General features: G+C 39.1%; 1 protein-coding gene and 1 long non-coding RNA gene across 19 annotated transcripts in view; one reads left to right on the top strand and one right to left on the bottom strand.

Annotated features, from left to right (window-relative positions):
• LOC130922014 (uncharacterized) overlaps nucleotides 1–22204 on the bottom strand; it is a 59380-nt gene extending 37176 nt beyond the window's left edge. Inside the window, exons 1-2 of one of the 2 annotated variants that reach the window (XR_009064445.1) lie at nucleotides 21927–22204; nucleotides 19707–19885 (exon numbers count right to left, since the gene is read on the bottom strand). This is a non-coding gene — a long non-coding RNA (uncharacterized LOC130922014). The remainder of the gene's footprint in view (nucleotides 1–19706; nucleotides 19886–21926) is intronic. The other variant, XR_009064446.1, reaches the window with a different exon arrangement.
• eif4g3a (eukaryotic translation initiation factor 4 gamma, 3a) overlaps nucleotides 1–27778 on the top strand; it is a 100067-nt gene that overhangs the window by 26121 nt on the left and 46168 nt on the right. For 4 of the 17 annotated variants that reach the window (XM_057846469.1, XM_057846468.1, XM_057846467.1 and 1 more), the window contains exons 3-9: nucleotides 6415–6582; nucleotides 9859–9951; nucleotides 14209–14241; nucleotides 19744–19764; nucleotides 22422–22601; nucleotides 24195–24306; nucleotides 24389–24549. In XM_057846469.1, coding sequence (XP_057702452.1) covers nucleotides 6415–6582; nucleotides 9859–9951; nucleotides 14209–14241; nucleotides 19744–19764; nucleotides 22422–22601; nucleotides 24195–24306; nucleotides 24389–24549 — 768 coding nt within the window. Of the gene's footprint in view, nucleotides 1–6414; nucleotides 6583–9858; nucleotides 9952–14208; nucleotides 14242–19277; nucleotides 22187–22421; nucleotides 22602–24194; nucleotides 24307–24388; nucleotides 24550–27778 lie in introns of those variants that run through there. The other 13 variants (XM_057846483.1, XM_057846470.1, XM_057846472.1 and 10 more) reach the window with 12 other exon arrangements.

The following is a 27778-nucleotide window of genomic DNA, read 5'->3' as shown; positions in this document are numbered from 1 at the left end:
AACCCTGAAACAATCTTATTTATAGGTGCTATGTTAACCTAATTTTACCTTGTCCCAAGTATCGCTCCTCTGCTCTTGGAGTAAATTCTTCATTCTTCATTCATTCTTAAATCAGCTCAAGCTGTGTGCAGATGCACTCTTCCAAGCTCCCACGAGCAACTTATCTCAACCGATAAGCGCTCAGGGCCAACTCGATTCCCAGTATGGCTCCAAAAAATTTGAAATCTGGAGACTTGGATGAAATAAAATCCTCCATACAGAAATTGGAGGTCTCCTTGACTGGCTTGATTCAAAGCCAGAATCAAGAAATCGTCAGAGAGCTCTAGTTATTGCGTGCTGAAAACGAGAAACTCAAACAGGCGGTCGAGGAGAGAGATGTTCGCATCAAAAGGCTGGAAATTTTGGCTGATGATCTCGACCAGTGCTGACGCGCAAATGAGCTCATCATTTCGGGATTACAACTGACGCCTAGCCCAGGTGATACAGTGGCGCAACTGGCAATCGCTAAGCTGAAAGAGTATGGAATAAACATGGAACCGCTGGACATCCGTTGCTGCTTTCTGCTCCCATCTGGGGGGAGAGGACCGGCGACGGTGCTCATGAAGCTGGCAGACCACAAGACCAAGACTGCCCTGCTTAACCAGTGCCGCTACCTGAAAGGGTCGAAGATTTTTTTGAATGACAACTTGACTCGCCGAAATTGCAAGAAAAGCACGTCAACTCAAGAAAGCAGGGAAAATAGCCAACACCTAGGTCTCGGATTGCAGGATCCTTATCAAGATGCAAGATATGAAGATTAAAGCTATACGGAGTCTTGAGGAGCTGACCCCACTCGAAAATGAATGATGACATCTGAAACCACACTTCGATTAAAACTGGATGAGCAGATTGACCCAAATGATTAGCTTGATGCGGACTACAACTTCTACAATAGCATGTTGGATAACTCTAAATACTACACAGCGGTCCGGTATAACAACTCCGTGGATGTGGACGGTAAGCTGAAATTTATCAATGGCAGGAGTCTTTACAAGAATTTTGAACACATTAAGGATTATCTACTAAAGATAACAAAGGCTCTGACTTTAAGGGGCCGTTTACATGGTGTCTCTCCGAGAATGCGTAAAATGTCAAATTTGCATTTGCGTCTCCATTTGAACAATGTCGCGATTCCACATGAAAACAATGTAGTATTCATGCCAGGCCCTAGGGGGCAGTGCAGATTTACTGGGCGACAGAGAATGATGCACTTTGACCCCACCAAGCTCCCTCAGCCCGGAAAAAAAATATGCCCGCCCACTCGAAGCAATGTCATTTTTCTTTTGTTCAAAAAGGCACAAAAATTGAAACGGTCAACATATTTAATTTAAAAATATTATTAAAACAGTAAATTAAAGCCAACATTCTGCCATATTTGCTGTTTTTAATGTTTAGTAGCACTGCTGCGCACGCCCAATGTGACGTGTACGAGTGCTGACGTTAACGACGCGGTCTCGCGCCGCAGGAGCCTTTTATATCCATGCCGAGGATTAATGAAAATTTTAAGTTTGAAATCCTACATGACATGTCAATTAGGATTGACAATCTCCTGGAATGTATTACAATTGAGCTCCTTATCCCCAATTGTAAAAACATAATTATCTGCTGTGTCTACCGAGCTCCTGATTCAAATGTCCAGCTCTACTGATTATATGGAAAAGATACTGTTTAAAACGAATAATAAGCATGTCTTTTGTTGTGGAGACATTAATCTTGTGATTAAATATGTACAACATGTAGTTTGATTTTTCCTCATACATTCATGTCTGATGAAACTGTTAGTGATCTTTGTGTACCGAAATTGTTGCCACCATGTACACCTTAGGAATGTACCCTTTAAAGAGACTTATAAGAAAAGCATTTTGAGTCGCTACTCACACCAGCTGTGATAACACATCAACACTTTTGCCACACACATAGCCACAACAAAATGTTCCCACAACAAATAGATGCTAGAATGTCAGGGACAATAACAAAGCCATAACCTTGTACGCCCTGAAACTCAGACCACTAATTTTGTGCACGAGACTGCTGTGTGATCAACAACCACAATGGAGCTGCTTGACTGGACGCCGAGTTATTGTTCAAACCCAGATTGTTGATTGTGTTATTGTACAGTTTGTGGCCATGTGATGTATGTAACTGTACCATGTCTGATTGTGCGTCTTTAGCTGTATGGGAGGACGGGGAAATGATAAGCATATGCTTCCTCCCGTCTGCGTTTGTCTTTTTCTTCGGTTCTTCCTTCGGGCAAATCATAATACATTTTGTAATTGTCAATGATTGTCAATGATACTGATGATGATGACAATAAATATTTCATTCATTCATTCATTCATTCATTCATTCATTCATTCATTCAAATGGGGTGCAGGTGGAGTGGAGGGCTAGGCGAGTGTGTCGCGTGCTGGCGCCCGTCCCGGCTTTCAGGGGCGGTCATCGGTCACGGGGTCCAGCCGGGGGATTGGGAGCGTCAACGGGGCCGCAGGTATCCGGGGCCGGGCGGTGGTAGTGTTACGCAAGCACAGTTTTACAGTGAATACGTGAAAGTGTTTGCCTAGATCTCCAGCTTGAAATGCTGCCACACTTTTGAGATTTTCTTTTTCTTCGTGCCTTTAGCCTGAGTTGTACTCCTGCGTTGCGGTGACGGCAAAGTGATTACGACATCAATGAGCATTCGATAGTTCTGCGGTGAGGGAACGCGTTGCTCTGTAATTCACCGCCAAGCCACTAGAGCAGGGGTGTCCAAACTATTTGCAAAGGGGGCCAGATTTGGTGTGGTAAAAATTTGGGGGGCCGACCTTGGCTGACGTCCTTTATGTCGAACAATATATTTAAGCAAATTTTAGCAAGTCATTCTGTGTGTCACATTTGCTTTATTATTTTTTTTAATTAATAATTTCAACAATCTCGCAACTAACCTTTGTGGCGTTCTCTTCTCTCCAATTTCCACCTATCCTTGAAGCTTCGGCCGTCGCAGTCAACGTTCTTTTCTTTTGTTGATTGTCGCCATTTTAGAAAATTGGGAGTAAAGGCCACACGGGGGTAATGTTGCTTAGAGTGCTGCTGCCTTTTCGTGGGTAAATGAGGAGCAGCATTTAGTGTGTAAGCTGGTAGCAGTACTGCTGACCAAATTATTAAGTCTGTGTGCGGGCCAGATGTTATTGATTTTATGACAGACGCTGGGGGCCGGATGAAATTTGTCCGCGGGCCGCATTTGGCCCCCGGGCCGGACTTTGGACATTCTGCACTAGAGGGTTGTGGCGTTATGTTTGTACGGTTTTGGGGCATGCTTGTTGACTTCCGCTAGTGTAGTTTAACGGAGAAAAAATTAACAATGAGGGACGGAACGCTTGAATGTAAATCTTCTGCTCATCAACATTGAATAAATGTTGTTCATACAAATGTTGAGGGGCAAGCGATGCAGAAGACTGTTTCGAGGCGGTCTGGCCGACTTTTGATGCCGCACAGAGAGTTCTAGACTCGGGTTGTGGCGCCTAGCTTCAAACTTGCGTCGAGCACTGCGTCCAAGTTCTGCAAAGCCCGATTTGTTTGCCGTGTCCTACAACTAGCCAGTGGGAAGCCATAGCAGATTTCTGGCGTCTATGGAACTTCCCAAACTGTGTTGGGAGCCTTGATTTTAACGTTATCATAAAAAGCACCGAGGCACTCTCAATCAGTGATGATGTATCGTGTGTGAACTCATTCATTCATTCATTCATTTTCCATGCCGCTTATTCCTCACGAGGGTCGCGGAGGTGCTGGAGCCTATCTCAGCTAACTTCGGGCAGTAGGCAGGGGACACCCTGAATTGGTTGCCAGCCAATCGCAGGGCACAAGGAGACACACAACCATTCACGCACACACTCACACCTATGGACAATTTAGAGTGTTCAATCAGCCTACCATGCATGTTTTTGGGATGTGGGAGGAAACCGGAGTTCCCGGAGGAAACCCACGCAGGCACGGGGAGAACATGCAAACTCCACACAGGAAGGCCGAAGCCCGGGATTGAACCCTTGATCTCAGAACTGTGAGGCAGACGTGCTAACCACTCAGCCACCGTGCCGCCCGTGTGTGAACTGTTATTAGAAATTAAAGATCAAAACAACTTTTTTGACACCAAACCTGTGCTTTATTCTTCATATACTTGAAGTGTGACACGTAAATAAGTCACAGACTCACAGCAAACATATGTACACAATATATGTTGAAGTGCACCAACCAAAAATACGACATAAAATGATAAAAAGTTGGCAGTTTTTGGCCGACTGGGTCATCACTTCGTGTGGCCACTCAATTCCGAACACACGTCCATTTTTGCGTGTAGAAAATGATGTTTTACAATGGCGGTGATTTCGCGCTGAACCGGAAACAAGTCTGAGCGAACCAATCACAGTCCATTTCCCCCACGTTATATGCGTTGACGTGATGCTAGGCTGAAGCTAGGGTTTGAAAAATCAATAGGACCGCGTCAGGCTACGGCGCAGGGTCGTAAATCGGGTCTTCCTTGATGGCGCAGGTCTGATGCGGAAGTATAACTCGGCCTTTTCTCTTCACTTTCGTTGGCTTCTTCGTCAGTACCTCTATATTCATGCATGGTTGAAATCAAATATATCCGCCGCTTCTTTTTTCTTCGACGCACGTGACGTCAGCGTGTTGTGCCGCATTAAAAGTAGTCCGGGCAAAACGTCATGCTTCGAGCTGGCCAAATTAAACAATTCCTCGAGGTGGAGAAAATGCCTTGATCAAATTGAGTTACTCGAATTATTTGAGTAATCGTTTCAGCTCTAATATCAACCAAGTGATGTGTAATTAAAAGATTTGCGTATTAGTATGACAAGATAGCACTGTAATCTATAGTATAAATCAAATCCAAATGTGCATGCAAGCATCTAAAATGGCACTTTGTTATAGGAGACGGGTATTGCTCACACTCTCAAGCAATTAGACTTGGGCAATCCTGCTTATTCAAACCAAATGTGCTAAGAGGCAAGTGATTAGTTCATAGAGCGTAGTCACTGTAAGATTTGTGTCGATTAAATAGATACCCGTGGCGTGAACGATTTATTCAGCAGGCAACGAATGAATTTTCCCCTCATGTTACAGATCCTATACAGCCACCCTTCCCCCATATCATCACTCCATATGTCCTCTGAATCAGTCAGTCGCCCAAGCAGAGCAGGCTCCTCCCCTGGCAACAGCAGCGAGATTAGTTGCTTGATACTGGGTCATGTGAGGGAAATGGGCCACACAAAGGAGCTGGAGAGATGTGCACAAACGATGGCTGCCACTCCCCGGGTCCTGGCGCCTGCGCCCACGTCTTAGCACTCCCGACGAGCTGAATGTTGTCGTTGTCGAGAGAGGAAAGAGGCCCATTTAAGAGCAGAGTTCTGTTGTCGAAACGCGGCTTCTTGTCGCCTTCATGCAGTGTATGCTCTCATTCCATGCAACAGTGTGTCAAAATGGTGAGAATGGTGCCAGCTGCGGCAGCCAAGACCTTTCTTCCTACACAGACATTCCGAACTGAACCCAGTGTGCACTTTCACAGAGCAACACATCATTCTGCAGTTAGATATTTAGGCTGGGTTTACACTGTATGTGCAAGTAGCAGATTCCAGTTCAAATGCCTTTATTTAACCTAACAACATAACTGTGCAAGCGTCTGTCAATATCAGCCAGTGACTAGTAGGGGTGTAAATCACTAATTTACCAACAATATGATATGGATTCTCTGGAGAACAATACAATATTTGACGATTATACAAATTATGCCAAGATTCAATTTTGATTCAAGGGCGATTGAACATGATTTGTACAAATTTAACACAGTTACAATTGAACTAAATAATAAAAGATTTAAATTTGTGGGGTTGGGGGGGCAGTTTTGTGAGGTAAAACACCTCAGGGATTTGAATGAGATTTGAACTGTTAATGAGGCTACATTCTGGCCGAATGTAACAAAAATATTACCCTTGACTGTCCTTAAACTTGAAAATCTTAAATCTAGAGATGTCCCTGATCGGTCCATTTTTCAGAGATGTGTTTTCTTCAAGCTGTTATACTCATTTGAAGTTGACTCTAAAACATATGTATAAAACTAAAGGAACATTCAAACTAAAATAACTTTTATTGACGTCATGCTCACATTGATAAGGTATATATCCGATCTTTGCTCATAATGGCAATTCCAACCCATGCAGTGTAAAGCCAGCCTTTGGCGCTTGACTTCAGGATCAGTATCGGACAACCGCAGTCACTTTTAAGTCATGGTGGGAGAGTCAAACCTCGCAGCCCTGCCATCATTTGCACGTTCCGTATATATCATTAGCGCCACTGATTGGGTCTTAACCACACTGTTTTCATGTCCCCCAGCTCCCCAGGCACGCTGGCCCCCCTTACACCCCTCACGACATCACAAAGGGACACCCAAGCTTGGCGGGCACCCCACCCGGTCATGCCCACTCCCCGGCGCTCTCTCAGGTATCCGTACCCCCAGCTCCCACGTATCGCTATCCTAAGGGCTGGGAGACGGGCGGAGGGGTGAGTTTGTGTGAAATTTGCCGCCTTTATCCTCTTTGCGTTTGCGCATTCTAGAGGTCTGCTTGCATGTGTTAAGTTCATATGTGTATATGGCGGAAAACACTCAGGTGACTTGAAGTTCCGCTCTGAGACCCCCAGTTTGGCCAATTTTCAAAATTGTCCGATATGCATGTGTGATAAATCATTGGAAAGCTTAAAATCTCAATTTTCTGGGGAAGAACATTTTTGAACAGGAGGGCTTTTAAAAAAAAATAATAATAATAAACCGCACAACCCTATCTGGAGGTGAGAGCACGCGAGAGCATAATTACAGAAGCCATGACTTTAACGAGATATTATTGCGTACTTACCTTGTTTCGATCCAAAAACTCCATGTAGCATGTATCACTGAGTGTCAAGACACAGCTGTGAATGTCCACAGCTGGATTTTTTGGGGGATTTTATGGGTGAAACATGGTAGTGTAACAAGGGTCGCGATGCAGAAATCGCATCACATCAAGGAGTGGTTGAGATGTTCTTTTTCATATATTTTAGGGCTGCAGCTATCGAATATTTTAGTAATCGAGTAATCGACTGAAAATTCTATCGATTAATCGAGTAATCGGATAAAACAAATATATTTTTAGGTGAAGAGCAATTATAGATATACATGAGAAAACAAGACATTTTATCATTTTCAGTCAATCAGTGTCTTTATTTTTGATGTATATTGTTGAAAACAGCCAACAATTGCATCTCAGATGTAACTAGAATAAAAAAAAAAGACTAATTCACTGCTTTCACTCAAAAAACCTTTAGATCATATTTTTAAAAAGTATATATATATATATATATACATATATATATGTATATATACACCTAAAAATGCCTTTACGCTTGTTAACACACATCACTTAAAAGTTAGGATTTTTTCCCACGTTTTTCAATTGAATTTCTATTTGTGTCAAGCCATTTTTAAGTTCTAGTTAAGTTTTAAAGTTCTAGTTAAGTTTTAAATTAGTCTAAACTGTAAGTCCTGATAGGATTTTGAGTTTTTGCACTGTTCAAAATAAATGTATGATACAGGCTGTATTGGAGCACATTAGGGACTAGTGCTACTTGGTGTTTTATCCATCAATGACTACTGAGCTAAAATTGATAGTTAGCATTATTGAGTTTTTATTTGACACCCTCATCACTCCACAACGCTATGTTATGTTAAAGCCTGTATGTAAGACACGTTAGCCACGCATCGAAAGTGGTCTTATTTAATTGAAACCTAGCCCTCCGCAGGGCTAACGTAAGATGAGCTAGTAGTGACAGTAACGTTAATCTTATATATTAGCGCTTAGCGCTCGTTATTAGCGCTTAGCGCTCTACTGCTTTAAGATGGCGGCTGTTTGCTAACGCTGCCCAGACGCGGCCTAGTCTGTCATTGTGCATCTAGTTCAACATACATGTGATCTCTATGAGACTAATCAGACGCTAGCTGCAACTAACATAGCATGTGAGGGCTAGTATTTAGCAACGTCGGCGTCGTTTGTAGCGGTTGTCGGCTGCAGTAAGTTTTTTTTTTTTTTGCTTCTTCCTCTACGCACGTGACATCAGCGCGTTGTCCCGCATTAAAAGTAGTCCGAGCAAAACGTGATGCTTAGAGCTGTCAAAATAAACGATTACTCGAGGTGAATAAAATTACTCGGATCAGTTTTTAAACTCGAGTTACTCGAGTTGCTCGAGTATTCGTTTCAGCTCTAATATATTTACCCTTTTAAACGTTTAATTCAATTTTTCTTTGTTTTGGATCAATTATTTATCATCTAACAAATCGGAGAAAATGCGACAGTAACAAAAAAAAATACAGTTAAGCGATAGTTATGAGGTATATATCCGTGACTTTTTTTCAGACACCATTTTTTTCATTGTGACGTCATTTGTTTAAAAGCTTAAAAATGCGAGTGAATAAATTTTTTGTCGTTTTTTTTTTTTTTTTTTAAACAAAATATTAGACATCAATTAATGATTCTAAGCTAAAAATGACAAATGTTTTGAATAATAAATATAATTACTTCTTTTCATGGCTGTGTTGAAACAAAAGCGGTTGCGCGACGTCTGTAAACGGGGGTTTCCAGGGTAAGACGGACAGATTAAAAATAGTTTTGGGGCTTAATGCACCATGAATCTGCTATGGCAGCCTATAGACATATTATTCAATCAAACACAACAGTTCTTTTGGCTTCAAAATACAACAGTTTCTTTTAGAAGGGTGGAAGATCAGAAACTGCTTTTTCAGTCTTGTCTGTGTTTTCCGCCATAAATATGTATATATATATATATATATATATAACTTTTTTTTTACTCAATAGGCGAAAAATGTGCTCGATTACTATTGAAAAAAGATTAGACATCTAGTTAATCTTGGTACAACTAGGAATGTCTACTGGGTGCTGAGGTCAAGAAAAGCATTCTGAAAAGTTTTAAACAGCGAAAGAGGACCACACTAATTCAAAATAGTGAAACTAATTTCAGTATATTTCCTTAAAACATTCATTAACAAATCTGAGTTTGGAGGGTAAATAGTAATATTAGCCATGTTTTTTCCTCTTCTGGTCCGTCTTGCATTCTTGAGCCAGCATTAGCGGTAGCCACAGTTTTGTTCAATCTGGTCAGATTATCGTCGCCTTAGAAATTAGTTTTGCTGGAATTAATTTAAAATAGGAGTAATTGTCAGGTCATATTTCTGCATCTGGTTTGGCGGCAAAAATTGGTTTGAGAATTTTAGATTTTGATACTTTTATTACTACTATCTTAGTTTAAATGCATGTTGGGTGGTTTGGGATACTCATTTACATGCCATTTTAATGGTTGGATGAACACCCATGTGGCAAATTTAGAAACATCATCAGAACCATATATCCCCTGGAAATATTTGAGTGTGTCATAGGAATCTTTGGTGTTGAACGTCCAGTAGCCCACTGTGCGTCCTGGGAGCAGCTCTGGTCTTAACGCGCTAAAAATAGCATACTCAGCCAGCACACTCTTAAATGGGCACAACCACACAGACAACAGTTTTGAGAAAAGGAGATAAACCGGTCTCCACATGGCTGCAAAACATGCAGACCTTCATGGTGGCACTTTGTACAAGATGTCAACCCCAATTTAGTAACATTTCCTGAGGCGGCATGCAATACTACACTGCTGACTTGATGTGCTGTTGTTCATAACACTGGCCAATGAAGTGTGGGCTCTTTAATTGACATGCACCTGACCTCTACATCTTGTTCTCCCCACTCTTAACAGTCTCCATACAACCCTGGGCAGAATGCTGGCGCCGCCCCTCTAGTGTATTCTCCTCAGACGCAGCCAATGAATGCACAGCCACAGAGTCGCCCAGTGAGTGTCACTCCAGCATCACATTCACCCCCCACCAGCAGGAACTGTGACTCAGCATTATTTTAGCCCAGGGCTTCACAAACTTGACAGTACTGCTCAAGAGCCAAATTTGATTGTTAAATCTTTGGCTGCCATTGAATGCGATTAAGACCCAATCGCTGACTTGGATTGGACATCCATCGCTGTTAATGGTTGTTTTTTTCCACATGTATATCAGTGTTCTTTTTGTCAGCCCTTTTAATTTTCTTTTGGAGAAAAGCACTTATTAGTCAGTCTTATATGAGTCATTTCAAAATGTGTTTGTCTTCATCTAGTTTTCGTCAAGTTACCCCAAATTTTTTTTTCTGTAAAATTCAAAAGTTTTAGTCCCAAAATAAAGGTTTCCATTCCAACAATTTCAAACGAACATAGACAGATGACCCCGTATTTTAGTGTCTACAAGGACAATGCCGACTTTGTGATGATTAGGGGTGTGTATTGCCTCATATCTGCCAATACGATTCGTATATCACGATTCACAGGTCACGATTCGATTCGATCAGGAATAATCCTGATACTACACGTTAGGACGATTATTGCGATATTTGGACGTAATGGACATAAAGGTGCATTTATATAAATGTATTACTAAAACTTAATCCAGCACTCAAGTAAACATGTTTTTGTTTTATGCTTGAACAACATATGGCTTTCCTTATAAAATGTTCTGTTTTTAGTGCAAATCAGCTTTAGTCTAAACCTTGTTAAATGCAGGATTCTAAATATGAAAAAAAAAACATCATAAAGGATGTATTGCATGTAGATAACGAAGTTATTTAAAAAAAAAAAAAAAAAAAAAAAGGCAGTTATTGACCAATCCGAGTACAGGTTTGTGTTTTAAATCAATACTAGAATTGCATGTTGTGATATTGCGATATATCTTGGAATCAAATTTTTTTTCTTAACACCCTTAGTGATAATACACACTCAGCAGGAAAAGCAATGCATTATTTTCAATTAATCCCACCTAGAAGCCACAAACTGTATGTGAAAACAAAAAAAAAAACTTGTCCGAGCGATTAAGAGGATGTTCGCAACGCTAGAGTTGATGCTAATGCGAATGCTATGCTAACAAGACAAGTTACATTAAGTGTGTGATGATCACTCAACACAGACCTGTAAAGACTAAAGCCTTCAAATAGTAGGGCACGTCCCCACGGGGGGGGGCGCAGACTGATGCGGGGGGTGGCCCATGTGACCTCAGAGAACATACTTGTTTGCTGTACTAGAATAAAGTGTAATGCACATCAACTCAGTGGGTGGCAGTGGCGCTCTCATTTTCAGAGTGTGCGAAGTGTTTTGAACCAGACGAGCACACAGCCAAGAGCACTGGAGATATGAATAGCTACGACACGGAAATATGACGACGACACGGAAATATGACGAAGCGTATGTAGCGTTTGGCTTTGACTTGTAGTACATAGAAGACGAGGAAAGACCAATCTGTTTACTGTTCTAAAAATTTTTGCAGCAGACAGCAGGAAGCCAAATCAATTAAGACATCACTTAAAGACATTGGACCCCAATCACATTTATAAGCTGCTTGATTTTTTTTTTTTCCCAGTGAAAATGCTGAAAATTGCCAACAATCATCCCGCTTTGTCAGTGTTACATCTGTAAACCAGCGAGCACTGTTTGCATCATATAAGGTGGCCTACCAAGTCAGTGCAAAATAACACACACAATAGCAAAGGAGCTGATAATGGTTGCAGCAAAAATAAAAACTGTCCCTCTGTCCAATGACACAGTCATTTTTGTTCTATTAATTTTTGGGTTTTTTTTTTTTCGGTCAAATTGTTTGGCATATTGTTAATGTTGCTAATCAAATTGAATTTATTAATTTTAAAAAAGTATATTTTTCAGTATCAAATGGTCAAAAAATGTACCTTGTGTGTATTTTTACACTTTGGATGTGACCTTTTTTTTTTTTTTTTCAATTCAGTCAAACTGATTTACTGATGCAATTTAAGTCTTTTCTGTTACAAACATAACAATGCTAATAAAGTTATACTGTATTGTAAGTTTATCTTTATTACTAAAAAAAAAAAAAAAAAAAAAAAAAGGTCACAATGTTATGCAGAGGTGTACTAATAATAATAACTTTTATAGACAAATGATACAATTTAGAGTGGCGGCAGAGAGTTGGGAGGTGGGTGGGCGGGGCGCAAAACATTTAAGACTTCGGCGTAACAGAAAATAATTGAGAAGCACTGGGCTACAGCAACAGTGCATATTCCCTCTTGCCAAGATAAGAAAACAAATCTTACTACCGGTATGTTTCCAAACAACCAGGATGGAGCGCCGCGTAGCTTGAAACACATCCTAAACTCTGGTGAGGAGAGTGAGGGAGAGGCGCAGCACATCTCACATGAGTGACACGACCCAAACACTGCTACAATGCAAGCTGACATACTTCACGTACAATATGAACTCATCACGCATTGTGAACATATGACAGAAACTGTGGCATTTTCGTCTCAGACTAAACTGGCATTCGTCTCATTATGTTGGAGTCCCCCACGTTTTTAGCTCGTTGTCGCCACATCAGCATCATGAAAAAAATTGTTGACCGACGAAAAATGTTCATTATTGCTGACGAAAAACACGATTGGAACAAAATAATAATGTTCACAGGAAATTGAAAACTATCACTACGTGTTATATTAGCCATTAATTCATTCATTGAGTCTTACAAAAAGCTGCAGTTTTGCATATTGACCATAAAATGTCGCCATTGTGCTTTCAACCATATCACCAGAGATGGTTAAAATGTGGTTAAAATATATATTCGTTTAATAGGGTTCTCGCTATCCCATATTTTTTGCACCCGAGTCACCTGATTTTGAGGATCTGTCAATACCAAGTGCCGATCAAATACATCGGCAATGTATTAAGGAAGGGGAAAAAAACCATCAAAACGTCAAATATTTCGTACTTCAGACATTATTAGTCTTGCATGAAGCAATTTTACCATTAGCTTTCCACGACAGCTAGCATAGTGTTTTCTTACTGGCGGCCGGTGTAGGCTCACTATCCTATTCCCCTCACTATCCACTCGCTCTCGCTATATGATTGGCCGAAGAGTCCAAATGCTCTCCCGTGATTGGCCGAAGAGTCCAAATGCTCTCCCGTGAAATGCCTGTTTAAAAATGTTCCCGTTGTTACTTCTTGCGTTCGCTTAAAAGTGCTCATTTAAAAAGGAAAATCGATGGATGATACTACAAACAGAGCGTATTATTAACAAATGCTAAAGTTGTATATTCATATAGCGAGAATAAGGAACCTCACTGACAAGCGCAGGCCCCCGCGAGTGGATAGTGAGGGGAATGGGATAGTGAGCCTACACCTGTGTAGGTGCACTAGGTAAAGGCTCGCCAGGCTTATAAAGCAATGTGGGGAGACCCTGGATATTTTTATTATTTTTATTTTTTTATAATTTTTTTTTTATTTTTAAGCAAGTAATGAACTAATTTTCAGGGTTCCTGCAAGGTCTTAAAAAAGTGAATCTTACTACCATAATCTTGATAAGTTAAAGTTTTAAAACGGCATTGAGTTTTGTCTGTTGAGTCTAAAATGACTTAAAATTTTAAATTGCGCTACACTACATAAAATTGTGTCTGGGAAATTTTCGGACATTGACTTAACTGATTTTTTATTCTTTTTTAAATCCAGAATTGGTTTTTATTTCTGTTCTAAAGGTTTCGAAAAGAAAAAGTCTTACATTTCACTTGTTGTAACCTGGAGGAACCCAGAGTTTTGCATTGTGCCATAAGAGTCCAGCAACATGATACACATAAAGGCACGCCCAGTCTGCTTTACTGTTTTTTGTTCATTTTATTTATGTTAGTGATAGACTAAAGTGGTCTCTGACTTACAAATTGTGATTCTGCCATAACTAAACAACTTCCTGTAGTGTAGTGTTTTTCAAACACTGTGCAGCGGCTCAATGTCTGGTGTGCCGTGGAAAATCATCCACTTTCACTTAATAACTAGGTGAATTATTAATTGAAAGTGGATGATTTTCCACTTGCTGTAGTGTAATGTTGTTAATGAGTTCAGGCCCTGTTTAGCCCGTGTAATCCTGGCAATATTACTGCATCATGCGCTTCTGCGGCTTGGTTACTCTTTACCGGTTGCCGCACTGCTCATCTCAGTCTCTTTTTCTTTTCCCTCTGCCTGCTTTGCCACCACTGCTTCAATCACTGTCCCTCCAATCAGTTTGCAACGGGCCCACGACCGACCCACCATCAGGTACATAGTAAGACTATCATGTTCCTTCCTGAAATTTTGATTTGATAGCTTGGCTGTTCAACTAATGATAAAGTGGATCCCTTGAAGTTAAATTCAAAAGCAAGTTCAATTTACTTTTCTGATTACAAAATGTTTCTTTCTAGTTTTTACTGACCATTCATGACTTTGTCACAACAAGGCAAGATTTACACAGCCTGTTCAATGTCTTACATAAAGATAAAAAAAAAAAAGTAAGAAATCAATTTAACTATTTATGCAAATTTCAAATGACAAATCTTCTATGCTTGTGGTTACATTAATAAAAAGATAAAGCCATGCATATATGCAAACACCCCAATTGCTATTAAATAACTCCAGTAGCGTCAACCCTGGACAACATAACAATATTAATATTACACAAATACATTGACTTCATAATGTATTGACGGGGTGCGGGGCCAGTTAATAGGAGGCTTGCATTGTTGGCAAGGCCGTCAAAGCTGACCGAGTAGAATCCTAGACAAAGAGCTTTTTTCGTTGAAAATTCTTGAGAATAAATGCTTAAATCCTTGAATTCTATATAGATATGGACGCAAAACAGTCTCGATTCTTGGTTGAAAGCAAAAGGGGGGAAAAATGTGCAGTTAGGGTTTATTTTACGTGAATATGTCGAAGTACAATGCTAGTCTGTTAGTGGATGTAGCTAGCAGCCGCCTGATGTAAACAGTGCTTTTCCGGTGAAAATTCTTGTGAATAATTACTTAAATCCCTGAATTTGTTATAGATATGGACGTAAAGTCTAGATTCTTGGTTAAAAGCAAAAAGAACCGTGCAGTTAGCGTTTATTTTACGTAAATATGTCGAAGTACAATGCTAGTCTGTTAGTGAATGTAGCTAGCGGCTGCCTGATGTAAACAGAGCTTTTCAGGTGAAAATTCTTGTGAATAAATGCTTAAAACCCCGAATTCTTTATGGGTATGGAAATAAAAGTCTCGATTCTTGGTTAAAAGCAAAAAAACAACGTGCAGTTTGCATATATTTCATGTGAATACTGCGAACGATGATGCCAATGCAGTCGCGGCTAATTTCTCGCTTTGATTTTTTTTTCACAACTTTTCAAAATAATTGCATGGTATGAAACATATAATAATTACCTCATATCCTTAAACAAATCACTCCTCTTGATGTGGGCGGCCCCCTACAGTGCATGACCGATCTGAGCCGTCAATACATTATGAAGTCAATGACAAATAATACTAATATCTAACTTAATGTTTACCTTATTTTTCGACTATAAGGCTCACTTAATTCTTTATTTTTCCCCAAAATTGACAGGGTTCTCCATAAATCATTGTGCTTCTGGTTGTGCTTAATAACTTGAAGCCTATTTTGTTGAAGCATAACTGTTTTATTGGGTAGTTAAAAAAATAAAAATAAAACAGTAATGGTAAAAGTTGAGAAACAAATGACAAATACAGTACATTGATGCATTAGTGCGTATGTAAATAAAGTCGTTCATTAGTGGTGCGACTTTTAGTCCGAAAAATAGTTGACCTGGGCAAACAATATATTTTTTCCATATTTGACACCCCTAATGTAGCACATTGGGATCACTTTTTATTTTTATGGTTTTGCTATAATTGAAATTTAAAATAGATGTTTTTCATGTGTGTTTTCTTAGGGAAGATCTAGGTATTTAAACAGTGTTGTGAAAATATTGGCTTCAGAATTGAACACAAATGTTTGGGCAACAAATGTAGATAATATAACAGTACTCAGTCATATATTATTTATTTTCTGTAAAGAATGACGAAAATTAATGCCGTACAGGTGATCTGAAAGGAATTGAGACGTCTCTGTGAACAGTTGAGTTTCTTATTGTAAGATTAAATGAAGACTAAAGTGTCCCGAGGGGGATGTATTAATTGTATGTCTTTGTGATTATTATTAGTATTTGATTCCTATAGTATTTGATCAGTTTGAAAATAAACCTATATGTCAAGGCCCCATTGTATAGTAGATCCAAGGAAATGTCAGGCAAGATGTTATTACTGGGCGCACAGAGTATCGTCTAATATCAACTACTGTGTGTGATGCTGACATTACTCTTGTAAACCAGTGACATAGGATTCTGGAGAACACCCGTATTACTAACAAAGTCGTAGTCTAAGTGTCGCAAATACATGTGGATGCCAACCTACTTTCTGTCAGCTTTGTGACTTGCTGAGTCATCATGCTGTTTGGTCCCACTAACATCCCCAGATTCTATCTTTCTACAACAACCATTGTTTGCATTAGATGTCTTTTTTTCTAATGAAAAGTCATACAAGGTCATAGTGTGTCATTAGTGTGAACACGGGCGCAGTGCGTGTGTTGGCGGTGAGTAAATGGCGCTATGCTCTGTTGTGCCATCACGGAAGTGGAATCGGAAGGCAGATGAAGCCAAACAGTAAGCCTTTTTATTCCAATGGAGAACCGTCCATTGTGCTCCGAGTGAGACACTCAATGTGCAAATTCATTCATTGGTCCAGATTGCTGTGTATATGGTGTAGATGGCATATTCCATTGAGTTCAGTTGCATTATTCGTGGATGAGGTTACACGGATATGCGTCATGAGAAGCATCAACCACTCGCAAAGTTGCCTTGAATAAACGCTTCAAATAACATTTCTCCAAAAAGTCATAAAAATGACTGTAATTATAGAGTTGAATTCATCTTTTGATATCACTAGTCTATAGACACCCTAAAAGGTTTAATTTGAAAATGTAAATTAAGAATCAATCAGGTGCTTTTTCTCTTACGGAATCCACAAAAGAGGCAGGCAGGTTATTGTTGTTATTATTGGCCACATTGTCTGTTTGTATAGTGCTATGTGTAGCTACAGGATGAGGACGTGACTCACGTTTGCGCCAAATTTAGACCGTCTGCTGTCCGATCACCCACACTTGGAGACTGTGTAGCACTGGAAAGCTGTGCAGGCTCATTAGGGCTCCAAAATGTAAATTTAGTGAAGCCAGAGGTGGCCACAGAATATCCCTCTAAAGATTGTGTCTCTTGGGATTTTATATGTGCATGTGTGTGTCTGCGGTTGCCCCAGTGTGTCTTAGTATGTGTGTGTGTATGTCTTTCTATTAGCTGGTTTCTCTGTTGCATTTGTCTGTCTCTCTGTCTTTTTGAGTCTGTCTTGTCTGTGTGTGCTTTCGTGGCTGTACATTAGCGGCCTTCTGTGTGTCTCACTTGCAATTACTTTTTTGTTTCCTTTTTGTTTGAGCGTGTGAAGTTATAACGTAATAGAGATAGACCCATCGTTGGCGGCGATATTCACCCCGTCTTCTAATTGGTTAAATGGTAATGGTAAAACTTACACTTGAATTGCACCTTTCCAAGGCCCTCAAAGTGCTTCACACTATATCCTCATATACCTACCGGTGACGCAGCACCAGGAGCAATGTGGGGTTTAGTATCTTTCTCAAGGATACTTAGACGAGGTCATCAGGGCGGAGAATCGAACACTCAGCCTCTAGGTTGGCCAACGACTGCTCTACCACTGAACCACGCCATCCCCCAAGCGGCAGAGACATTAAACAAACATGCTTTAGCCCACAGGTGTCAAACTGATTCCTGAAAGGGCCTAGTGGGTGCTGGATTTTTTTCCAGCCGATAACGCGCAGAGAGTTTAACCAATGAACCTCCTGCCGAAACAAGCAGCACCTGACAAAGTTTAACTAATTACACATGTAAAAGATCTAAGTGGTGAAAAGGTGTCCTCTTCATTGGTTGGAAAGCAAACCTGCACCCACTAGGCTCTTTCTGAAATCGGTTTGACACCTGTGCTTTAGGCATTTCAATGAAGTTCACTGTTTGCATCATTCATTTTTTTACGCCAATATTTACACATTTACTGCAAATGAATGTAGGCTCCAAAAATCTGTTTTGGGGCCCTCTAACTACTAAGAAATCGGTATCGGTCCTGAAAAACCCATTTCGGACTATCTCTATAGGGGTGTCAACCTCACTTTTGTGGCAGGCCACATCATAGTTATGGTTTCATTCTGAGGGCCATTATGTCCAAATCATGGCTTCCAGAATTAATTGACTAATTAAAAACTAATGGATTAGCAAAATAATATTTTGAATGTTGATTAAGCGTTTTGAGATTGCTGAGGTAAAGATGTTTAAAATCCTTTTTTTGAGTGTAATTGCAGATATACTTATGTTTTTTTTAGGGCTGTCAAACAATTAAAATTTTTAATCGAGTTAATTATAGCTTAAAAATTAATTAATCGTAATTAATCGCAATTCAAACCATCTATAAGATATGCCATATTTTTCTGTAAATTATTGTTGGAATGGAAAGATAAGACACAAGATGGATATATACATTCAACATACGGTACATAAGTACTGTATTTGTTTATTATAACAATTAATCAACAAGATGTTGATTCTGTTAAAGCGATCCATGGATAGAAAGACTTGTAGTACTTAAAAGATAAATGTTAGTACAAGTTATAGAAATGTTATATTAAAACCCCTCTTAATGTTTTCGTTTTAATAAAATTTGTAAAATTTTCAATCAAAAAATAAACTCGTAGCCCGCCATTGTTGATGTCAATAATTACACAATGCTCATGGGTCCTGAAGCCCATAAAATCAGTCGCACCAAAGCGCCAGCAGAGGGCGACAAAACTCCACAAAAAAAACAACACAGGTAACAAGTGTACATTGCACTGTGCTGTCATTTTAACCTGTTGGAGCGGGGCATGTGCGTTAATTGCGTCAAACATTTTAACGTGATTAATTTAAAAAATTAATTACTGCCCGTTAACGCGATAATTTTGACAGCCCTTGTTTTTTTTTTCATTGGGGAAAAAAGCAAGAAAAGAAAACTGGAGAAGTTTGTTTTTAAATGAAAAGTAAAAACTACATTTTCTCTAATTAAAACAAAAAATGTTGAAAAAATAATTTTTTAAATACTTTATATCTACTAAAAAAACAATCTTGAGTTGAAAAAAAAAAAAAAAAAAGAAAAGAAAGAAAGAAACATCTTTGACTCAGACATTTTTGAGGATTACAGAATTTAGAGAAAAAAAAAAGTTAATCATGTGCCAGTCCGGATTTGTCCGCTGGTCCTTGATTTTGACACATGTGACCTATCATCTAACAGGTTAATGTCTGTGAGTGTGCGTGTGTTTTAGTTTTACTGTTTTTTTCTTTTTATGTGTGTATGTTTGTGTCTTTGAATACATGTCTGTTTGCGACTGTGCGGTGTGACTGCAGGTGTTTGTCTCTTTTTGTGTGTCTTTGTATGCTCAATTGCATCATGTTTCGACAAGCCAATAAATTGTGACTGTACCCGATAAGCGTTTTCCACTCACCCTCCCACTCGACGTTCATTGCGAGGCTCGTATTTTGGTCTGAGTGGTGAAAATGATTGGGTGCTTTCCCGCGTGTGCGTGTTGTGTGCACGTGTCTGCAGTCTCACCAGTGCAATTGGCTTTTCTCTCTTTCCTGCTCTCAAGGGAGGATTCAGGCCCATCCAGGTAACACATTTGCACCGGCAGACCTGCATGGCATGATGATGATGACGATGAGGGTCATCCCAAAAGGCTCTTCTGTCCCCTCCTACCATTCACATGACGGACCTCGGGTGTCGACTTTTGTCTTTGTAGAGAGAGCAGGGGAGGGGAACCTTTTAATCTAAAGTCTCTAAAATGTCACACCAAATTTAATAACAAATCCTGCTGCAGCAATCAAACTTATTATGTATAAACTTTTGTTTATTGCCCACTGTTTGTTGGTTCCCCGCCCTTAGCAGAAACACTGACTTTTGTCCTTTGATTATTTTCCATTTTTTTCTTTCTGTATGACTAATATCCTAACCAGCTTGCACGCAAACAGCATGCAGCATTAATGTGTGACATACGTTTTACTAACATTTCATTCTTTTTCCTCAAATACTCAGACTATGTGTAGAGACCCCCGTCCCCTGATGTACTGTTGCATTTCCAGGAGGTTTATTTTAGGTCCACCTCACAAGACAATCTGTTGTCTTAATCTTTTCTCTGATACACTTCCCAGATATCCACTGCGCAGTTTACGAGAAAAGTAATTGAACTTGATTTATTATGTGAATGTAGTAGAGCTTTTCTACTTCAACCTTTATCAACTAATTTAATCCTTTCTAATGGCTAAGTATTAATCAGATTTAAGACAGTCAATGAACTTTTCTTTGAGAATGCTCATCTTTCAGTGCCATTGACAGCACTAGATGTCCAATCCATTTTGACTGGGAGCCCCCCCAGTCAAAATGGACTCTTTCCGTCAATGGCAGCAAATGAGTTAAATTGCCTTAGAAAAATTACTTTTGAAGTTCATTTTCCTTGCATTAATCCCCAAATTAGTGGAAGCTTTATAAATGTGTCATATCTCAACTGGTTTAAATCATTCCAATTTAACTCATTCACTGCCATTGAAAGTGATGACATTGAATGATCACATTACAGTGATATTGGCAATCGCAGCCAATGAGTTAATTTATGAAAAACATTAAAGGTGTTAGAGAGGTAATACTGAGCATTTTCCCTTGTTTCAGTGTTTTAAGTGGTCATTTGAAAAGGGTACTGCTGTCAATGTAAAAAAAATATGTTTTATAGGTTTAAAATTGTTTTAGAGCAAGCTGGTTCATCTGTTGTCATCAATGGCAGCTAATGAGTTAAGGATAATAAAATATAATAAAAACTCCAGTTAAAAGAATACTGTTTTTGAAGAATTCCATACATTTGTTGATTTTTTTAAAAAATGAATGTTTAAAGGACCTTTAGCTACTTATTCAGTTTTTGCAAATTACCACAATCTCCATTTCCTAGATTTCTAATTCATCATGTGACAGTTATAGATATGTCAAGTTTTCTCCCTTTGTTTTGGGGCTATTTTTGGCTCCATTCTTCGCGGCCAACAAATTCCTGCAGATTCAGTAGCCAGACATTGATCTGTTTATCCTGTATTTTACAGTACATTCTTGATCACTTCCGCATGAAATTGGTTAGTCATACACAAGTCTCAAGGACTTTGCCCGAAATTGAACAGGCGCTCAGGCATTTTAGTTTGAATCACACAATTGAGGCCAATTCTTGAACTTGTACTTTAACTCCATCTAGGGAGGTAAAGCAATGAAAACAAATCCAAGACAGATGGATGAATGACTAAGATAAAATTGTCTATGCCATGTAATGAGGACAGAACATAGTTTCAAAGTCAGACGATCATTTTGAGGATTCGTCGTTAAAAATGGGAAGAGCTATTTTAAAGAAAAATAGACATTTAAAAATGGTACGAGGCAGCTTATCATTTCCTGTCTCGAAAACTCAAGATCCTTTCATATGGATCAATGTCATTGTCAGCAGTCAAAACATATATTTTTGATCAGTTCAATCTGTTTTGTTGCAGTTTTGTGCTGCCAGCTATATTTTTTCTCAACAATCACTCATGCTGACTTAAATCACTAAACCAATCAGGCAGGCAGCTTGAAGAAGCCGTTCGACAGTGTACGATGTAAATTCTGAGTTGTGGCTTTCATGAAATGTAAGCACTCCAGGTCATATAGCTTATTTGAAAAATGGATGCAGATTTTTTTTTTTTACCTCTCCATTATGACACAATTATTGAATAAAAGTAAGGGAAAGTGTGAAATGGGCTTTCTTACCATGAGCTGGATGTATTTCGAACCAAAAATAAATAATGCAATGCTGATTACTTGGCGGTTTCACAAAGAACAGAGCTTTCTGTGATGTCACAATAGGAACCTTCTGTGTTTGCTCCCATCATGACAGATGCAAACTACTGTCTTCAAACAACAATTGTTATTTTGTCTAATTTTTGATGGCGAGCGGCTGCTTATCCTTTAGAGAGTATGTCCAGTGGAAAGCTTAGTTTTTTAACTTATGCCAAGCTTAAAAGCTCAAGGTTGGTTGCTGTTTGTTGGTTGAGTGGTTAGCGTGTGTGATATTTAGGTAGCAGGATGGTGCGGTAACTACATTTCCTGATTTGTAGGAAATACGGAAATAGTTTTTTTACACTGAGATATAGAGAAGAAATGGATGGATCAAATTTGCATGACAAACAAAGACCACCTCCTCTACTCTATATCATGCATGTCTGCCAACAAAAATAGCTCTATTTTTCTTTCTGTTGTTTTAAGTTTTTCCAGAGGACTCAGATGCAGACTGCAAGGCCCACCATCCCCACGAACACCCCCACCATACGACCCGGATCCCAGGCTCCAACGGCAGCCGTCTACCCCACTAATCAAGCCATCATGATGACCATGGCGCCCATGCCTTTCCCGTCACCACAGGCTGCACCGTACTACATCCCACCGGTGAGACGCAGTCATTCAGCACAGTTGACACATATTTTAACATGTCCTCCTCCCCCATCTCTATTTGCATCTAGTAAATAGTCATTGAAAGTTTCTATGATGAATTTTTATTGAAAATATTCTGTATTTCGAGGACTATAATTCTCACTTTTTTCATAGTTTGGCTGGGCCTGCGACTTATATACTGTCAATATCCAGAGTTAGCAGAGTTGTTGAGAAGTGATAGTGAAGATGAACTCTTGAATGGATTTACTCGTGATATGGAGTGAGAGAGCTTGTTAGTAGCCTTTGTTACTGTGGTCCCAGCTCTCTGTAGGTCATTCACTAGGTCACCCCGTGTGGTTCTGGGATTTTTGCTCACCGTTCTTGTTATCATTTTGACGCCACGGGGTGAGGAGGGAGTTGAATGTCCGTGTTCCCCAACGACAGCCCCAAAGCATCACTGGTCTAGAGGAGATCTGCATGGAGGAATGGGCCAAAATACCAGCAACAGTGTGTGAAAAGCTTGTGAAGGGTAAAAGAAAACGTTTGGCCTCCGTTATTGCCAACAAAGGGTACATAACAATTTATTGAGATGAACTTTTGGTATTGAACAATTACTTATTTTCCACCATGATTTGCAAATAAATTCTTTAAAAATCATTGCATTGCAATCATTGCAAGCATTGTTTTATTGATTTAGATGGATACACTGCCCTCTAGTTGCAACAGTGAATATGATATAACTCATTTAAGAATGGTGAATACAGCTACTCCCTGTTAAGAGCAACATAAGTTTTTGTTTGAGCTATTTTTTATGCATTCATAATTTAGTTGATAGGTGTATAGCAGGGTTTTTTTTTTTTAGAATGTTTGAACGATTTAAAAGCACTGTAGAAAAACGTCAGCATTTTATAGCATTTAAGCCAACAGAATTTTGCTATGCAAATTAGCCAATTGTTTTTTGTTGTACTTTGATAAAAAAAAAATTACCGTTTGAGGCTAAACTCAGGAATTTTAATTTATTTTTAAATGCATTTATTTCTGTTGTGAAATGCAAATGCAATTCTGCATAGTTTGAAGAAACTCAGGATTTTTATTTTGTATTCGCATTTCATGCTCTTTTGAAAGTGCAATCTTAGCAAGCCTTTGTTTTACATCTCCTAAAATTTATTCTGCTACGCATTAAATCTTCCTAATCCGATTACTCCATTATTCAAACAAACTAGTTGATAGATTATTCGATTACTTAAAATAATCGATAGCTGCAGCCCTACTCTAAACTTGATTGTCTGTGGCACTGTCACACTAAAACCGGACATTTTTCTAACAACCCCCTGAAAAGCACAAGTGGATAAATACCATCTGTTAAGTCTCTGATGCGGCTTTTGAGTGGAATATCTGTCATTTTATGTTTTGAAGCTGTTTTTGCAGCCTGTTCTTTCTGCTGCAGTTAGACTGAAAAGGATGTGACTGTCTTTTAGGCTAGGTCACCATATCTTTTTTTTTTAATTTTTTTTATTGAAAAGTAGAATGAAAACTTGCATGAGGCTGTTGTTAAAATAAGATCAGTTTTGTGGTACAGTTCAAAGCAAACTGTCTGTTTTTCTGCAGTATCGCCACAGCGCTGCCTATGTGGCGCCTCCTCAGCAGTATTCTGTCCAGCCCCCAGGGTCAGGTACCTTCTATCCAGGTCCAGGACCAGGGGAATACCCGTCCCCGTACCGTGAGTCTTTCTAATTGAACGCAAAGGCACACCCAATATAAAACGGCAATTGTCACCATTCCTTTTTTTTCCCCCCTCTCAGATCCCCTCAGGTACCACCCACCTGTGTCACCCTCAGTTCCTGCCCCCGTTCCCACAGCTGGCCCGCCCTACTACCCAGGGCAGACCGTGTACTCGGCCTCGCCGCCTATCATAGTGCCTACACCACAGCAACCTCCACCAGCCAAGCGCGAGAAGAAAACAGTGAGTACCTAAATAGTTAAGTGTTGTTTCACCTTTCTGAATTTAAAGGGACACAGCCACACTCAGTGTGAATGACATTCTTGTGAAAGACAGTTGCTCAGTCTTTATATGACGCCAAGGCACATTTCTTAGACCTCTGATAGAATAGAAAACCTTTATTATCATTGTACAGAGTACGAGATTTAAAGCTTTGCCATAATGTGCACCACATAAACGCAAAAGTACAATAGGGGCACAGCTAATATAAAACTACAAGTTACAGTGTGCATGGATTGGGAATAAAGTAGGGATGTCCCTGATCTGATTACATGAATGGAAATCGGGTCGATTGGTCCATTTTTCAGGATTAGAATCGGGTAAAAAGGACCGGGCTTTTAAAAAAATAAAGATTTTATATATATTTTTATTTTCAAAGGCTAAAATGTTACAAAAGAATCCAGAAATACAACAGTATTGCCAAAAAAACAAAAATATAAACGTTTTATACTCCGCAACACTACCGAAAAAAGCAGAAGAGGAAGTACTGTAAACAGTACAGTACTGTAATATGTTGATTAACTTTTCTTCAAATGAAAAAAAAAAAAAAAAGTATCTGATTGGGACTCTGTATCTGCAGATTCTCAAAATCGGGTCACTCGGACTCTTGACTTGGGTGCAAGAATATGTAATAGGGACATCTCTAGAATAAAGTGACTTGGTGACTTGCAGCAAGTAGTGGTAATATAAGAAAGCACAACCGTGCATTTATGACAATCTACAATGCTCGTACAAGGAGGCAGATGGCTGACCTGATATGTTTGTGCAAATTAAAGTTTGTGCACTTAAAAGTGCAAAAATGCTATAATTGTGCAAATGTTGTGTATTTAGTCCAGTACCCAGATTGAGACAGATGTCTGAGAACATGTTACTTAGTGAGATGCATGTGACAATATTGTGGCATTAGCAGTGCAATGACAGTGACATTTCAGTGCACTTATTAAGTATGGTGAAAGCTTTTGGAAAGATACTGTCTTTCAGTGTGTTTTGGCTGGTATGGCCCTGACGCACCTGCCAGAGGGCAGCAGGTTGTACAAGTGAAAGCTGGAGTATGTGTAGTCTTTTATAATGCTGCTTGCCCTTCCAAGGCATTGAGAGTGCTGATAATAGAGAAAGAATGTCTGCCCGAAGTTAGCTGGGATAGGCTCCAGCACCTCCGCGACCCTCGTGAGGAATAAGCGGCATGGAAAATGAATGAATGAATGAATGTTTAACCACAAAAAATGACATCGTTTACGAGCGCAGACATTTTTCAGGCATGAAAATCTCTCACCTTTCAGCGAAATTCGCCTTTTTGAAGTCAAAAAGGGTCGCCTATGTGAATTGTGTAGATCCGAGGAGAGGGGGGGGGGGGTCCGATGATTTTTTAAAAATTTTTTATAATGTCGGACGCTCGGTATTCAAGTGGGGAAAGCGGCACAAAGCCAAAAAAGCTCACAAGAGTGGCAAAAACATTGACTTATTTCCTGTGTCCTGTCTCTTCAATGCCAGTTAATCTCACTTCAGAATTCAGATTTTACACTAAGAATAGCTTTAAAATGACACCCTTTATGAAAAATCTGATTGGCAATGAATAATTATTATACTACTATTTTACATAGTAGTATACAATAATATTAATGCTAGAAAGTAGTAGAGGTGTGCAAAATTTCCGATTCTTAGATTATTCGCGATTCGGCCGTGGAAGATTCGAGAACGATTCACAAACATCCAAATTCCGATTATTGAAATATGTCAAGTAAAGCAGAAGTACGACACACTCAGCGCGCCGCGCGATCTTCGGTACGCAATTAGGGACGGAGCGAGAGTAGCTAAACATCATGCTTCTCATTACCCGGCCCCTCGGGTAACGCCAATGCTCAACTCACGGCTCAAGCTCAACTCATGCCACGAGATAAAAAAAAACAACATACCTGACTGCTGCCGAAAAGCTGTTACAAGCCACATTATGTTACGGTTGATATCATTTATATAGGACTAGATGCATAATAGCTTCGGTATCGTTACCAGCACATCTACAAAAAACTAGATGTGGGCGTTAGTAACGGCCGCCATCTTAAAGCAGTACACTTCCCTGCAAGGCTGTTGTTGCGAACCTTCCAAGCGAACCTAATTAACTTTTTATCTAAAATACTCCTAAATCGGTAAAATATTGACTTGAATCTATCTTTAAAATAGTTTTAAAACTTTTACATGTTGAAAGTAGACAAAAGAGAAATTATGGAATAACAGGAGCAATTTTAACAACTTTAACGGTTGATTCACAACATTAAATTAATTGAAAGTAGTTTAAAGCTGCTGATATAGAATGGGGACTGGAGTTTTTTATTTACTGTTATTTTTGTATATTTGTTTACTGCTATATGTTAACGTGATACTGAAATAGTAGTTTGGTTTAGCCCGAGAGGATTTTTGAACAATTTTGGAACTAATGTACAAAACAAATAAAAAAAAAAAATTTTTTAAAAAGGAGTGGGGTGCATCAATAATCGTTTTATAATCGAATCGTAGCCTCTGAATCGTAATCGTAATCGAATCGTTAGGTGCCCAAAGATTCCCAGCTCTAGAAAGTAGTAGTAGTAGTTAATGCTATCAGCATTTGACCTCATTGTTTATTTGTGATTTATTGTTGTTATTAACGTGTTTATTTGTACTTTAATAAAGAATTTAAGTGTTCCAAAATGTTTTTGTAAACTAATAAGTGTCCTCAAAAATTTAATTGCAAAATTAGTAAAAAAAAAAAAAAAAACTAATGCACAAAACAAATTTAAAAAAAAAAAAAAATTTTTAAAGGAGTGGGGTGCATCAATAATTGTTTTATAATCGAATCGTAGCCTCTGAATCGTAATCGTAATCGAATCGTTAGGTGCCCAAAGATTCCCAGCTCTAGAAAGTAGTAGTAGTAGTTAATGCTATCAGCATTTGACCTCATTGTTTATTTGTGATTTATTGTTGTTATTAACGTGTTTATTTGTACTTTAATAAAGAATTTAAGTGTTCCAAAATGTTTTTGTAAACTAATAAGTGTCCTCAAAAATTTAATTGCAAAATTAGTTAAAAAAAAAAAAAAAAAAAAAAAAAAAAAAACGGGAGAAAATTATGAGTCGACTAATCGTAAAAATAGTCTGCTGACAAATCGGGAGACAATTAGTCGTTTGGGACATATTTCCTCCACACCCTTCTCACTTTTTTA

Source organism: Corythoichthys intestinalis, chromosome 9 (assembly GCF_030265065.1).
Source record: "Corythoichthys intestinalis isolate RoL2023-P3 chromosome 9, ASM3026506v1, whole genome shotgun sequence".
Taxonomy (NCBI): Eukaryota; Metazoa; Chordata; class Actinopteri; order Syngnathiformes; family Syngnathidae; genus Corythoichthys; species Corythoichthys intestinalis.
This window is presented reverse-complemented; position numbering and strand designations above follow the sequence as displayed.